The 15871-nt window shown below is 40.1% G+C and overlaps 1 protein-coding gene across 5 annotated transcripts in view; it reads left to right on the top strand.

Annotated features, from left to right (window-relative positions):
• The first annotated feature begins 2346 nt into the window (after window positions 1–2346).
• The window catches only part of kcnh1a (potassium voltage-gated channel, subfamily H (eag-related), member 1a), a 49062-nt gene continuing 35537 nt past the window's right edge, over window positions 2347–15871 (top strand). Inside the window, exons 1-5 of one of the 5 annotated variants that reach the window (XM_027176640.2) lie at window positions 2347–2594; window positions 8609–8732; window positions 9641–9747; window positions 10036–10164; window positions 13282–13400. In XM_027176640.2, coding sequence (XP_027032441.1) covers window positions 2522–2594; window positions 8609–8732; window positions 9641–9747; window positions 10036–10164; window positions 13282–13400 — 552 coding nt within the window. In that variant the 5' untranslated portion in view covers window positions 2347–2521. Of the gene's footprint in view, window positions 2595–5809; window positions 5859–8608; window positions 8733–9640; window positions 9748–10035; window positions 10165–13281; window positions 13401–15871 lie in introns of those variants that run through there. The other 4 variants (XM_027176636.2, XM_027176637.2, XM_027176639.2 and 1 more) reach the window with 4 other exon arrangements.

Below are 15871 nucleotides of genomic sequence, written 5' to 3'. Positions count from 1 at the left end.
TATCTTTTCTTACCTATATTTCATGTTTTTCACGGTCAGATTAAGATTGTCAGGATCAACATTTCAACCCTGTTGTATGACTAAATGATAGTAAACAACGGTTTAAGAAGAATTCAATAATAGTTTTGCAAAACATTAAACTTGTATGATGTCCTAAATGCCATGTGATGCTACTGTCTTAGCTAAGTATGGAGTTACAGCTACTGTTAGCCAAAAACTTCAACCCCATCACATTCAACCCCATCACATTTTTTATTATAACAGGGTTGAAACGTTGTGACAGGGTTGAATGTTTAACTCTTTTTAGTAGATTACTCAATTGTAGACTTGTTGTATTGTGATGTGAACTGTTAGAAATAATCGATTATGGTATTTTATGTTCAATATTTTCAGACATCCCAATGGCAAAAACAGCAGCAGAAAGGCAGAGACAGTACAGAGCAAGAAGAGATGCAGACGCAGAGAGAAGGGAAACATATCTCAGGAGTGAGCGTGAAAGGTGGAAAAGAGACACAGAGGCAGGGAAAAAGAAAAAAATAAGTGATCTGGGTGACAGAGCTAAACAACATAAGCGAAAGATGTGGAGGGATGCTAAAAAAAGACAGAAGAAGAGGGAAGCTTTGAGGAATAGCGACACCCTCCACAAAGTCCGGATAATCAAAATCCAGGGCAACCTAGATCTGGGTCCTCAAGGTCAGTTGTAAGGAGTTAATTTAGATTAGATTGTTGAGTGTAAGTTAGTACACTAACAATCTAACTTTGGAGCAACTTGCTGAGCAGTTCCACACACACCTAAGCAAGTTCAAGAAGCATTCATTCAATATTAGGCAACAGTATGCCTGCTACCGTGAGCTGAGAAAGAGCATGGATACTGATGAATGTATAATTCACATAGTACAGTTCTGAAATCCAAGCAGTGCACTTTGAATCATCTCCTCAACAGGCATCACTACATACAGGGATTCTTTTTGTAGGCGGTAGTAAAGAATCGACCTGCTTTAGCACAATATCTCCATAAAGCACAAAGGCCCAGCAGCTATTTGGGAGCATCTGAGCCCTGTATTGGATTATGTGCAGGCAAAACATCCAGAGGTTTCTGTGATACACTTCTTTAGTGATGGGCCTTGTACCCAGCACAAGCAGAAGGGCAATTAAGGCAGGGATATGGAATTTTTTTGAGGCCAGCCATGGCAAAGGAGCACCAGATGGTGTTGGAGCAGCCTTGAAGAGGACTGCTGACATGCTAATAAGCCATGGCCGGGACATCCAAGATGCACATGAGCTCTTCGAGGCCCTTTTGGAGACCAACACCAAATGGAAAGATCGATTGATGTTTGTGATTAATTAATGCTTAATGCTTTTGATTTAATGTTAAATACTTACTAAAATGTTTTTGTTTTTGCCAACTTTAATAAAATACAATTTTACTGAATGTGATGTCATTTATTTTACAGGTAAGAAATTCAAGCTATATTGAAATAATGATCATCACTTCAACCCTGTTATTATTTTCAACCCCGTTATGCTGAGTTCAACCTTGTTATTTGATAGTTTTATAATAATATTTTCGTGATAATAAGACAAATTAGTTCAATGTTTGTTTTGCTGTGTGCAGAATTTACAGGACAGTCTGAAAAAATATGAAAGCCTGATTTAATTCTAATGTTAATGCATATTTTGTGATAAAATTTGAAGACCAATGTTAGATAAAGTTTTCAGGTCATGAAAACTTTATCCAACATTGGTCTTCATATTTTATCTTAATATTTTATAATTCTAATCGATATCGAGTGTTTTTTCTCACTAAAAGACACTCGATATCGATTAGAATTTCATGCCTGAGGTGGGAAAATGTATTTTCTTAAAAGTTTGACTAATCCACTATCACATGAAATGACCAGAAATATAACTATTTAAGGTATATTAAAAAAAAAAGGTATGACCCAAAAGGCACCCATCTCAGAGAATGACTGAGAACTATTATCTGCAATCGTCTTCACTTGTTTACATCTGAAACAATCAATCTGCATGTAGGTAAAGCAGTGCCATGGAATATGAGAAGTCCATTATCGAATCCGAAATCTTTGTATAAGTAGTAATTTTTAAAGTATAGTTACAGACCAATCTGGCAACCAGCAGTGTCGTGACCAGTAGATGGCGGTGTTGATTTCGGTTCAAAATATCAGGTAGTTATTTTTAGCTACAAAAAATTAGCAAAATCGACACTTATTCTAATTAAAAATACATAAATATTTACATACATACTGTTTTAAAGTCCTATCTAAAATCCCGTTTTCCCTGTAAATCAGCTTTAAACCTAGGTGGCGTTACATTAGCAGCGATAAACGACACACACACACACACACACACACACACACACACACACACACACACACACACACACACACACACACACAGGTGCCGCGAGGAATGTAGGAATAGGATGCAGGTGCGCTTGGACAGGAGGACTGCACCGGAGAAGAAATAAACACAGTGGTGAAGGGAAAAGGCGCGTGTGACGATGGCCGGTGCCCGGAGGGGGCTCGTGGCTCCTCAAAACACTTTTCTGGAGAATATAGTGAGAAGATCAAACGGTAAGAACAAGCGCACGCGCACGCACCATGCTGGGCTTAGTGTTGTAGTTAGAAGTTCCATTATTCTAGAGATTTTTTTATTTTACTGAAAAAGAGCCTGAGCTTAAAAACCCTTTGCTGCAGCACATAACCTCATTAAATGCTTAACTAGTAACTAACCCTAGACATCACTCTGATCTGTTGGTTCGTCAGGAGCTCTTGGTTACACTGGATTATTAACTGTTGTAGAAAGGACATTATTTACATTTACATTATTCCCTGTCCAGTGTCACCCAAATGAGGATGAGGTTCACCTCTGAGTCTGGTTCTACTCAAGGTTTTTTACTCATATAATCTCAGGGAGTTTTTCCTCACCACCGTCACATCAGGCTTGATCATTTGGGATAAATGTTAAAGATAAATAGTAAATAAATTTTAAACTTACATTTTTTATTCTGTTTCTATACTTCTGTAGAGCTGCTTTGAAACAATGTCAACTGTTAAACATGCTAAAGAAATAAATTTAAATTGAATTAAACTAGTATACATAAATAAAGAAATGTTTTTATAACTAATAATTCATTTTATTTTCATTTTGTCATCTTTAGCTGATATTTAAAATAAGAACACATGACACAAATATAAAGTATATACAGTCGTTACGTACTTAACATACTGTAAGAATAAAATTGCACATTTCTGTGAATAACAGCAGTGTTACTGTCTTTAATTCAATTCAAGTTTATTTGTATAGCACTTTTTACAATAGACATTGTCTCAAAGCAGCTTTACAGAACATAAACACAGAGCAGAAGGTAAACATAAGGAATAATAAAAAAAAAAGAATTAACAGAATAAAAACAAGATTATTATTTATATATAGTTCACAATCTGTATGTATTTATCCTCCTATGAGCAAGTCTGAGATGACTCAGGCAGCAGTGGCAAGGAAAAACTGCCTTAAATTGGTAAAGGAAGAAACCTTGAGAGGAACCGGACTCAAGGGGGAACCCATCCTCATCTGGGTGACACTGGGGGTGTGATTGTAATATACAGTCAGTTAAATGTTGTATTGGTGTAAGGATCATGGACTTCAGATCTCCTGAGTATCACAGAGTCTAACTTGAGATGTCTCAGGATTCTTAGATTCGGCCTCGGCTCAGTGGACGTCCAAAGGCTTCGTCCCACAGAGGACGTTGGGAGCTGGTACAGTGTCTGGATGCCTCGGGATGGGTACAAAGAGAGAAGCAGTGGAAAGGGATTAACATATCTGCTGTTCATAAAAATGTGCTGGTCTGATGTACTGGTGCATGATATTATGGGATGTATTATGTGTACGCCTGACTGAAGAGATGAGTTTTTAATCTACATTTAAACTGGGAAAGTGTGTCTGAGCCCCGAACACTATCAGGAAGACTATTCCAAAGTTTGGGAGCTAAATAAGAAAATGCTCTACCACCTTTAGTAGACTTAGATATTCTGGGAACTAGCAGAAGTCCTGAGTTTTGTGATCTCAGAGAGCGTGAAGGATTGTAACGTGTTAGAAGACTAGTTAGATACATGGGAGCTAAACCATTAAGAGCCTTGTACGTAAGTAGCAGCAGTTTGTAATCAGTTCTAAACTTAACAGGTAGCCAGTGTAGAGATGATAACATTGGGGTTAAAGGTCATACTTTCTTGTCCTATTGAGAACTCTGGCAGCTGCATTTTGGATTTTGGTCTTTATTATTTTATTACATGATCATTTGTGACTCTGTTGAGAATAATTCAAATAGTAAGCTTTTAAAACTTCTCCACTCCCTAAATGGATTTTAGTGGGTTTTTGTACACCAGCTGTAAATGAGCACCATGTGAATGGTTTAAAACTTTACAAGCAGTGTTTCACAGATTTTATGCATGGCTATACAATTAAATTAAAATTAATAATTTTAATTTAATTGTATTTAAACATGCCTTCTTAACTCACTACAACGCTAAATCGATGAGAACCCTGAGCTTGTTTCTTTACAACGAGACGGTTCCATCTGGGGTAATAGGAGACAATGACACCCGAAGTGTGTTGCTTATGTCCAGTGTATTCCGTTGTTTTGTTTCGGTTGCCGTCACTGCAGAAATCCCCGCTTCACACAGATAGCATGTCGGAAATGGCAATAGAGATTTAAGTGCTGTGGTGACAATCTCAGGGTATTCCGCCATGACTTTAATCCAGAGCACCGGCAGAGTTTCTAACTTTCTAACGACGTCTGTTTCGTACTCATTTTGCTAATTTCACTTCAGCCCCGACTGCACTTACATCTCAGAGTATGGATTCCCCTACACCTTCGTTGTCACATTTCTCAACTGTGGCAGCAGAAGAGATTTTACAACTCATCCAGTCCTGCAATCCTACCATCTGCCCATTGGATCCACTCCCTACCACTATGCTCCAGACCATCTCACAAGACCTTTTGCCCTTCATTTCCACTATCGTCAATAGATCCATAGCATCTGGTCAGGTACCAACTACTTACAAGAGAGTAAGGGTTATTCCCATCCTAAAGAAACCTGTTCTGGATCCATCAGACATCAGTAACTACAGACCGGTATCACTTCTCTCATTTCTTTCAAAAATTCTTGAACACATTGTCTATAATCACCTGTCTATCTGTCTCTCACAGAACAACCTCCAAGACCCCAACAGTCTGGCTTTAAAGCAGCTCACTCTACAGAGACAGCCCTTTTGGATGTCTCTGAGAAGCTACATGCTGCTACATCAGCCAAACTGTCATCCATCCTTATCCTCCTTCACCTTTCAGCAGCGTTTGATACGATCAACCACAAGACTCTCTTATCCACCCTCAGGAGTCTTGGGATTTGCGGATCAGCTTGGGAATGGTTTGCCTCCTACCTGGAAGGACACTCATATCAGGCAACATGGAGGGGAGGGACATCTGCTCCATGCAGACTCTCCACTGGCGTCCCACAGGGCTCAGTACTTGGTCCTCTTCTTTTCTCCCTGTATACTCAGTCTCTTGGTGAAGTTCATCACATGGGTTCTCTTACCACTGCTATGCTGATGATACACAACTTATCTTCTCTTTCCCACCCTCAGATGCCACAGCTTCTGACCGGATCTCAGCATGTCTGGCAGAAATTTCATCATGGATGACTGCTCATCAGTTAAAGCTCAATCCTAGCAAAACTGAACTGCTGTTCATCCCAGGTGATTCATCCCCAGGTCACGATCTTGCTATATCCTTGAACAACGATCTGATCTCCCCTTCAGCCACAGCTCACAACCTTGGGGTAACCATGGACAATCAACTGTCCTTTTCCTCTCATGTTGCTAATGTGACTTGCTCATAATAATAATAATAATAATAATAATAATAATAGTAATAATAATAACCTTTATTTTTTATAGCACCTTTAAAAGAACATCTCAAAGCACATTACAAAAGCAAAATAAAAACAAAAATACAGACATAATATAAAGATTAAAATTTAAGCAACAAAAATAGACTATAAAATATGCATTATGTAAAATTACAATTAGTCAAATTAAAAGCTACCCTAAAAAAATAAGTTTTGAGCTGAGATTTAAAAGTGCCAAGAGATGTTCCTTGCATTATCTCAGTTGGTAATGTCAGTTCCTTCTCTACAACATTAGAAGGATGCGGCCATTTTTGTCCACACAGGCTGCTCGGGTACTTGTTCAGGCTCTTGTCATTTCAAGACTGGATCACTGCGAATGATCCAAAATGCAGCTGCATGGCTTGTATTTCACCTGCCTAAATACTTGCATACCATGCCGCTGCTGCGATCCCTCCACTGGCTTCTGGTAGCTACACACATGAGATTCAAAACAGGGATACGAAAATACGTCGCTCTGGATAAGGGTTTGCCAAATGCTGTACATGTAAACAAAATCTTGTGGTTGACCATATCAAACGCTGCTGAAAGGACAAGAAGGATGAGGATGGATGACAGCATGGCTGATCTAGCAGCATGTAGTTTCTCAGAAACGTCTAAAAGGGCTGTATCTGTCGAGTGTGCTGCTTTAAAGCCAGACTGGTTGGGATCTTGGCCGCTGTTCTGTGAATTATAAAAATCAAGAATTTTTGAAAGCAAAGAGAGCAGTGATACCAGTCTGAAGTTACTGATGTGTGATGGATCCAGAGCAGGTTTCATTAGAATGGGAATAACCCTTGAAGGTAGTTGGTACATGACCAGATCTTATGGATCTATTGATGATCATGGTGATGAAGGGCAGAAGGCCTTGCGAGATGGTCTGGAGCATAGTGGAAGGGAGTGTATCCAATGGGCAGGTGGTAGGATTGCAAGACTGCTACGGTTGAGAAATGTGACAACGAATCCTGACTGTGAGATGTAGGTGCAGTCAGAGTAGAAGTGAAGGTCCTGCAGATTTTCTCAATCTTCTTGTGGTAGAAAGAAGCAAAGTCTTCTGCAGTCAGGGAGGATGAAACAGGCGGAGTCGGCGGGTTGAGTAGAGAACAAATGATGATGTGGAGCTTACGAGGGTTTGGTGCCAAAGCTTCAAGCTTTTCCCTTGCAGGAGACAGTCATGGCAGAAGGCGCATCTGAGGAGAACCTGGCCAGTAGGTACATTAAGAGTCAAGATCTGCATCAAGTTATGATTTCCTCCACTTCCTTTCAGATGATCTTAGCTCTCTTCGATTGTTGCGCAACACATCTGAAAGCCAAGGAGCAGAACAAGAAGGTTTTTAGGTTTAGTGGAGAAAACCCATGGTTGGGGAAAGAGAGGAGAGGAAAGTGTCTAAGGTTAGTGAGAAAAAGGACTCAGGATCAGTAAGAGTTGAAAGAGTGCCAGTAGCTTCAGAAGAAGGGAAGACAGAGTGGAGGTTGAGGCAGGTAAGAAAGAGGGCATGAAAGTTAGTTTCAGGTAGAATAGGGAGAGTGATGGTGAAGGATACCAGGTGATGATTGGAGACGTGTAGTGGGGTACGAGTCATGTCTGTAGCTGTTGATGGATGGGTGAAAAACAGGTCCACAATTACCTCCTTTGTGTGTGGGGATGTAGCTGTTGAGCGTCAGGGCGACTGAGTCCAAAAGAGTCAGGAGAGAAGAAGATTGAAGCTTATCACAGGGGAGGTTGAAGTCACCAAGCACCATCAGAGGGGAGCTATCGGAAGGGAAAACACTAAGTAGTGTGTCCATTTCTTCCAGGAAGTCACCTAGGGGACCAGGAGGGCGGTAGACAACAATGATAACAAGGTTGATTGGAGATGTGACTGAAATGGCATGGAATTCAAGAGATTGTTAAATGAGACAAGAGTAGAGGTTTAAAGCACCATCTCTTTGATAACAATAAACCTGTACCACCACCCCTGCCTGTTTCTCATGGTGAGTGAGAGAAAGCATAGGCAGAGGATGGAGCAGCTGGTGTAGCAGTGTTCTGTGGGATGGGGGGGGGGGGCTTTTTTTTTAAAAAAGTGGAACTGTTTACAGTTTTTCTCCTCCTTCTGTATTTACTTATGAGGTTCAAATACTTCATTTTATTACTTCATAATAATAAATTGTATTATTATTATTATTATTATTATATGTTTCCTCTTCTATTTCAATACTTATGTAAAGATGCTTTGAGACAATATGAATTGTTAAAAGCGCTATACAAATAAATTTAATTGAATTGTTATAGTAACTGACAGGTAAAGAGTTAGCATGTGGATTAGGTCTGGTTTTAATTAGCAGAATTAGATTTTTCAACAAGTTGTGATTTGTAGTTTACAACTCATTTATATTCTTACTTATCTCAATGATAATCAATACAAATAATATAAATACAAATGGATGCCAAGAAAATTTTTAGTTTTTCAGTTTAGTTTTAACTGACTTGATGGCAGGATTAGTACTTCATTAGGACATCATCTCTGTGATATTTAAAGATGTAGTTAAATAATTTGTACTTATTCCACCATTAGGACCTAATTAAAAGATATAAATTGATAGAATAACAATGGTTAATATTTGTAGCTCATCCTTTGTTGTCTTTCCAAAATCTGTTTCTACAGATACAAACTTTGTGCTGGGAAATGCTCAGATTGTGGACTGGCCCATTGTCTACAGTAATGATGGATTCTGCAAACTTTCAGGATACCACCGTGCGGAGGTCATGCAGAAGAGCAGCACCTGCAGGTAGAGAAACACATTTCTGTTCACAGCATGCTCTAAATCTCTCTATTAAAACCGTAAATTTGCTAATTTCATCCTTATAATTCAAACACAAATTATTTAGAATTGAGACAGAATGAGATCTGCCAACCTCAAAAAGGAATGAAGAAGTGGGGGAAAAAATAAAAAATAATTGTAACCCCTTTGCATTCATTTGGACATTTTAAAGACCCCATAACAATATACAACTTTCATATCACCTTATTAATCTCTTTTTCTCTGGCACAGAAATAGTATTCTTACACAACATTAACCATTTGCATACTGTGTGCCTCAGGTATGTGTATAACACTCAATTTAAACTTAAAATGGTAAAATCTAATGTTAATGTTTCTGATCCATACAGTACGGGGGAGAGACAGAACACAGTGATCAGAACTATTCTTATAGGTTTTTACTTAAGCATAAACAACACAGTCCACAATTATAATATTGTGGAATATCATTACTGTAAATTCTGCCCAACATTTCCCATCCATCTATGTGTATATAACGTGTGTATATATATATTTCTGGTACATGCCAAAATGCATTTCATTGCTGTGTACCTGTACATTGCAATGACAATCAAGATCTATCTATCTATCTATCTATCTATCTATCTATCTATCTATCTATCTATCTATCTATCTATCTATCTATCTATCTATCTATCTATCTATCTATCTATCTATATATATAAATTTGTCTAATTTTTGTACAAGAAATACAATTTTGTAGTGCAACAAAATCACTAGTGTGCTATCAATGAAATTACATATATTAATATTTAAACCAAGCAAAGGGTATGTAGCATGGTGTGCAATAAGGCATTGCTTTAATGTGTAAAATTTAATCAGAATTTCCAGTAAATCTATTTTTTTTAATGCTAGTTTTATGTATGGTGAGCTCACAGACAGAGAAACAATGGAGAAGGTGCGACTGACATTTGAGAACTACGAGATGAACTCATTTGAGATCCTAATGTACAAAAAGAATAGTGAGTAACAACACACAAACACACACTCACAATAAAGGCCCTTAATAATGAATAAAAATAAGTTCAAAAATGTAAAGTCACTTTGGATAAACACATCTTCTAAATGCCGTAAAAATTTCATGGTACCTGGAATCAACCTATAATTATCATTATTACTGAATTTTTATTCCATGTACCATGAGGAAACTAAGTGAAATATTTCCTTGCCATTTATTAGGCTAATATAAGATTTGTAATATTTTTATTACTGATCTGCATTGTTGTAATCTGTGTGTATCTCTGTGTCAGGAACACCACTGTGGTTTTTTGTGAAAATTGCTCCCATACGGAATGAACAGGAGAAGGTCGTACTTTTCCTTTGCACATTTAATGACATCACAGCCTTTAAACAACCAATTGAAGATGAATCCTGTAAAGGTGGGTATGGCCTTAAAACCTACATGTGCCATTTTTATGTTCTACATGTCTGTATGTACTGTAGTGCACTTTTTGCCCGCTTTGTGGTGAGTGAAACCCCAAATTCCAGTGCAGTATCAGAAGGTAAGTACACAATAGCCAAAATGCACTGCTCTTTTTAAGCCACTTCTTGTATGTTTCAAATCAAGTCAAGAAGCTTTTATTGTTTTATTTAAGCTTTTATTTCTATATATCTATATATAGATATATCTATATATATATATATATATATATAGCTGTTGCAGTACACAAGCAGTTTTGCTACACAAAACAAAGACAGAGCTAAGGACGTAGTAAGTAAGGGTGCTTTCACACCTGCCTTGTTTAGTTCGGTTGAATCGTACCAGAGTTCGATTGCTCATTTGGTGTGGTTCGTTTAGGCAGGTAAGAATGCAGCAATTTGAGGAGGTCTAGGTCTAGGTCCACCTCTTCAAGGAGGTCTCGGTACACTTTCAAACGAACTCTGGAGCCGTTCATTTGTGGTGAGAACACGATCCGAGATAGAATAGACCTAACTGCAAAAAGTATTGCGCAGTTTTCTCTTTATTTAGCAAACAGCTCAGGGACAGGGGGTTTCATAGGTCTGTGGAGCAGTGCCGGGTTAAGGTGAAAAAACTCCGCCAGCAGTACATCCAAGCGCGGGATGCACTTAATAAGACAGGCAGCTCGGGTAATGAGAAAGACAAGTTCCCCTGGTACGATGACCTGGACAAAATACTTGGGACAACAGTGCTGTATACAAACAATATAGTAGATTACAACTACGAACATAATAGCAGCGCACAGTCATCCTTCATTTTCCTCTTTTTGTTTACTTCCGGAGTTTCGTTGAAATTTCCTGCATGTTTATTCTGACCAATCGAGAAGCAGTTTAGGAAATACGCTCAAAGACATGTGGCCAATGAGTGATGTGGATGTTATCACATGACTGCATTTTGGTTTGTTTCAACTGGTGCGGAACAGAACAATCACACTGATTGTTCATTTTTTGCTTTTGGTCCGGACCAAATGAACCGAACTATAGATGTGAAAGCACCCTAAGCCCTAGATACATAAAGTGTATCTGTGTAACCTGGTGCAAACAGTGCAGGACAAGACAAACAAGACAGACAAGACAGTGTAGGACAAAAGACAGTGCAGACAAAAAATTACAAGACAATACAAAAAAGACTACACAAAAAGCCAATAAACAGCTAGAAACAGCACTGACCAGTGTAAATACTGTATGTTCAACATTATTGCATGCAGTAATACGAGAATGAACACAGTGTTAGGAACAACAGCACTGCTCAGGGAAATGTTGAAGATGTCAGAGAAGACATCTGCTAGCTGTTCTGCGCATTCCCTGAGCACCCTGCCAGGAATGTTGTCTGGTCCAGCAGCCTTCCGGGGCTTAACTCTGCATAGAGTTCTCCACACGTTGACCGTGGATAGACAGAGTACCTGGTCATCGAGGGGAGGGATGGTCTTCCATGCCGCTATATTGTTCTGCTCCTGAAACCGAGCATAGAAGTCGTTCAGCTCATCTGGGAGGGAGGCATCGCTATCACAGGCAGGTGAAGCTGTGTTGTAGTTCCTGATTGCCTGTATGCCCTGCCACATGCGCCGGGTGTCTCTGCTATCCTGGAAGTGGCTGTGGATTGTCTGGGTGCTTTGCCTCTCTTTGGCGCGGGACAATTTGGACCTTGCTGTTCTTAGGGCCACCCTGTCCCCTGTTCTGAAGGCTAGGTCTCTAGTCTTCAGCAGTGCATGCACATTAGCAGTCATCTACGGCTTCTGGTTGGAGCATGTGGTGATGGTCTTGGAGTCAGTCATGTCATACTGTATAAGTACAAGTATACTACAAGACTCTTTTCTCTGAGTGCCAGAACCAAGGTGGTGGAATGAACTTCCCCAAGGGGTCCGGACAGCTGAGTCACTGGATATTTTCAAACGGCAGTTGAAGACCTACTTATTCAGGAAAAATTTCAACTAGCATTTCTTCAGCATACCTGAAGATGTTCCAGTCAGTGCACTCAAAGCAGTCCTGAAGAGCAGTGGTGACTTGTACTGGCCTAGTTTTCACCTGCTTCAGAACCGGTTTAGAGTCTGACGGGTGGTCTGTATGCTGGAATTAGCATAACAGAGATGTGGTCTGAGCAGCCGAGGTGGGGGTGGGGTACGACACGTGCCGGGAATGTTTATGTAAAAAAGATCCAGCATGTTTTCACCTCTCGTCGCAAAGTCCACATGCTGATGAAATTTAGGGAGCACTGACGTGAGATTTGCATGATTGAAATATTCGGCAATGATGAACGGTCCATCGGAACATTCTGCAGATTGCTAATAGCCCCATATAGCTCACTTAGCGCCTCTTTAGCACTGGGGGAATGTAAACTCAGACAATGAAAACAGTGGTGAATTTACGTGGTTAAATAAAATGACCTGCATCTAACAGTCACAAACTTTACTGACAATGAGCAGTAACTAGAAACAAGCACAGAGTTCTTACAGCACTCGATGTTGATATAAACACACACACCAGCATTAAACAAGGTTAGCCCATTGAGCTGAATGGCGGCATCCGGAACTCTCTCGCTGAGCCACGTTTCCGTGAAAACAAAGACACAGCAGTTATTAAACTCTCACTAGTAGTCCAGTTTATTGTCCAGGGAGCAAACATTGGAGAGTAGAATATACGGGAGACCTGGCCAGCTAGGTTTGTTTTTAGCCTAGCATGGACGCCCGTCTGCTTACCGCGCTTCCGCTTCCTCATGCATCCTTCGGCATCCCCTCTCCTGGTCTCCGGTATCAGGCGACACCGAGGACTGGAAGCCTGGTCTTCGCTGCAAGCCGAGGTTGCAAAGCCTTTTCAGCTACTGCCGTGCCACCATCTTTTCACTAAAGATCACGTTTCGTGATGAATAGAGAATGATGTGGTTTGGGAAACATCTTTGCTGGACTGAAGGTGTTGAGGCATTTCACACATGAGTTTGAATTGTACGCATTGTGCCTCATTATGTACACATTGTGCTTCATTATGTGAATGTGAATGTGTTGGAGTGTTTTTACAGTGTTCTGTCTTGTTTGTGTGTGTAGGTTGGGGTAAATTTGCACGTCTTACCAGAGCTCTGACCAGCAGTCGAGGTGTCCTGCAGCAGCTCCAGCCCACTGTCCACAAAGGAGAAAATGTCCATAAACATTCCCGTCTGACTGAGGTACAAATCTTACTCGGGTTTGTCAGGTCCAGTTACCCTGTGTGGCAGGTACATGTGCAGTAGCTGACTGTAGTCCATTTTTTATTCTGCACAAAGTACCAGTTACTTTGTACTATTACCAGGTACAATTAGAGTTAGGCTAAAGCTAAACCCGCATTCATAATTAATCCCAAGCATCTTTCTTGCAAATGTTCGGTCTGAGGTGAACAAAATTGGACAAACTGTGGCTTTGAACAATGCACAAATGTATTAAGAAATATGATGTCGTAATTTATATGATATTTATTTATGTTATGATATTCATAGTATTTAACATCCCAGTAGCACTATTGAGCTAGAGGGTCACATTGTTTTCTGGGCAGACAGTAAGGCAATGGACACTGGCAAGTGCAAGGGTAGAGGTCTGTGTACATATGCTGACAAATCATATGCACAGACTCTACTGTAATTAAAAAAAAGTCATTGCTCGGCTCATTTAGAATATTTGATGATTAAGATCAGTTCGTTCTATTTACCAAGAGTAATCACAGCCATTGTTGTGACTGCAATGTACATGTAACGCCACGGGTGCCTTTCATACATGGAGGCCATCAGCACACTTCTTTATAGTCTCTCAGTATAGCTGCAGGCCTAGCTAGGGCATAAAGGCCCATCTCATTCAGAGACCCCCAGGTCCCAGGCCTGCACTCCAACAAACCATTAAATGGCAGGGGCCCAGCCAGGTAGAGGGGCCCTTCACAATTCCGGCTTTTTCTTATCTGCCACCCTCCTCCTATGGGGGTAAACAGGTAAACCTCTGGGTCTTTGACAACTCGGGGCAGCAGGAAATTTTATTGATGAGGGCTTTTCCCGCAGCTTGAAGGTCCACTTGGGGGCATGTCTGCAACCCCTACTGGTTCATGCCCTGGACAGGCACTCGTTGCATTGGCTGTGACACACCAATCTGTCTGTTGCTATATCTGACTCGGGCTCTCGAGCCATTCCTTATCTTTTACAAACATAAAGCCATGGATCAATATATCCAAGAGGCCTTATTGGTCGGCCATATTAGCCACATCACTGTTGGGGGCAGGCTTTTTCTTTGTCAAGAAGAAGGATGGGAGCCTGCAGCCCTGCATTGATTACCTTTTGACCTCCTGCAACAGGCCAAAGTCTTCTAAACTCGACCTCTGCAGTGCATACAACCTGATCCGCATCAGGGCAGGGGATGAGTGGGATAGGGATAGATCTATAGTATTTTAAGTTAATCTTTTTTTTTATTATTATTAATTTTAAACTTTAATTGCATATATCTACTTATTTAATTTTTTTCCTTATTATTATTATTATTATTATTATATATTTATTTCTTTTTCTCTCTCTTCTGTTTCCATACTTCTGTAAAGCTGCTTTGAGACAATTGTTAAAAGTGCTATACAAATAAATAAAATTGAATTGAATTTGAATGAGTGGAGGACTGCCTTCATCACGCAATTAGGGTTTCTGAATATCTGGTGATAATGGATGGCCAATTTTCCTAATGAATGCCCCAGCAGTTTTCCAATCCCTCATTAGCATGGCCCTAGAGGAGACCTAAACCACTTTGCGTTCGTGTACCTGGACGACATTCTCATCTTTACCAATTTGTTGAAAGATCATTTCATTTCGTTTCATTTTATTTCTGTCATTTAGCAGACACCCTTATCCAGAGTGACTTACATTTTTATTTCAATTTATACAACTGATCAATTGGGGGTTAAAAGCCTTGCTCAGGGGCCATCACCTTAACCACTGAGCTACCACTGGGAGTGGCTAGAACTGGGAGAAACAGCAGCAGTGGGATCATGGCGGCTGAACCCATCAAAGGCCTCACATGCACAGTGGAGTCTGAGTGCCTTGAGTAATGGATGTGGAAATGGTGGGAAGTGGATCATTTTGGGTGGAAACATCACAGGTGAGAACACGGCCGAGAATGTTGGGAGGATTGTATTTAGGCCAAGAAAAAGGTAAGAAGAAGGCACTAAGTTATGCATGGCATTTAACAAGTTTGATATACAGTAGAAACAAACTAGGGAGTGAGACAAGTGGCTGTAAACACTAGACACACACAGCAATTTAAAGAACACTAAAAGCAATAAAAACTAGGATAAGACCACACACACGTTAAAGTATTAAAAACTGTAGGAATGCATGAGACTGCACAAACTAAATTACTAAACAGAAAATTGTAGAAATACATTTAGAATGAGAGTAGAAGCAGATAGCAGAGAACTAGTAGCACCACTGAGCTCCTGGACAGTCTAAGGTGCAACCTGTCGGTGTCGGATAGACTGAAACATAATGCCCCAGAGATGTTGTATTAGATTGAGAGAGTGGGGGCCAGTTAATAGTATTAATTCCTTTATTCTCCGATTCCTGACTGCCACATGAGACCAGACAGTGTTGTGCACCAGGAGGAACCCAGGATCCATTGTTCCAGTGTAGAGTCTTAC

The sequence above is a fragment of the Tachysurus fulvidraco genome, chromosome 12, assembly GCF_022655615.1.
Source record: "Tachysurus fulvidraco isolate hzauxx_2018 chromosome 12, HZAU_PFXX_2.0, whole genome shotgun sequence".
Classification (NCBI taxonomy): Eukaryota; Metazoa; Chordata; class Actinopteri; order Siluriformes; family Bagridae; genus Tachysurus; species Tachysurus fulvidraco.
Note: the sequence above shows the minus strand (reverse complement) of the source record. Positions and strands in the feature narration are given on the sequence as shown.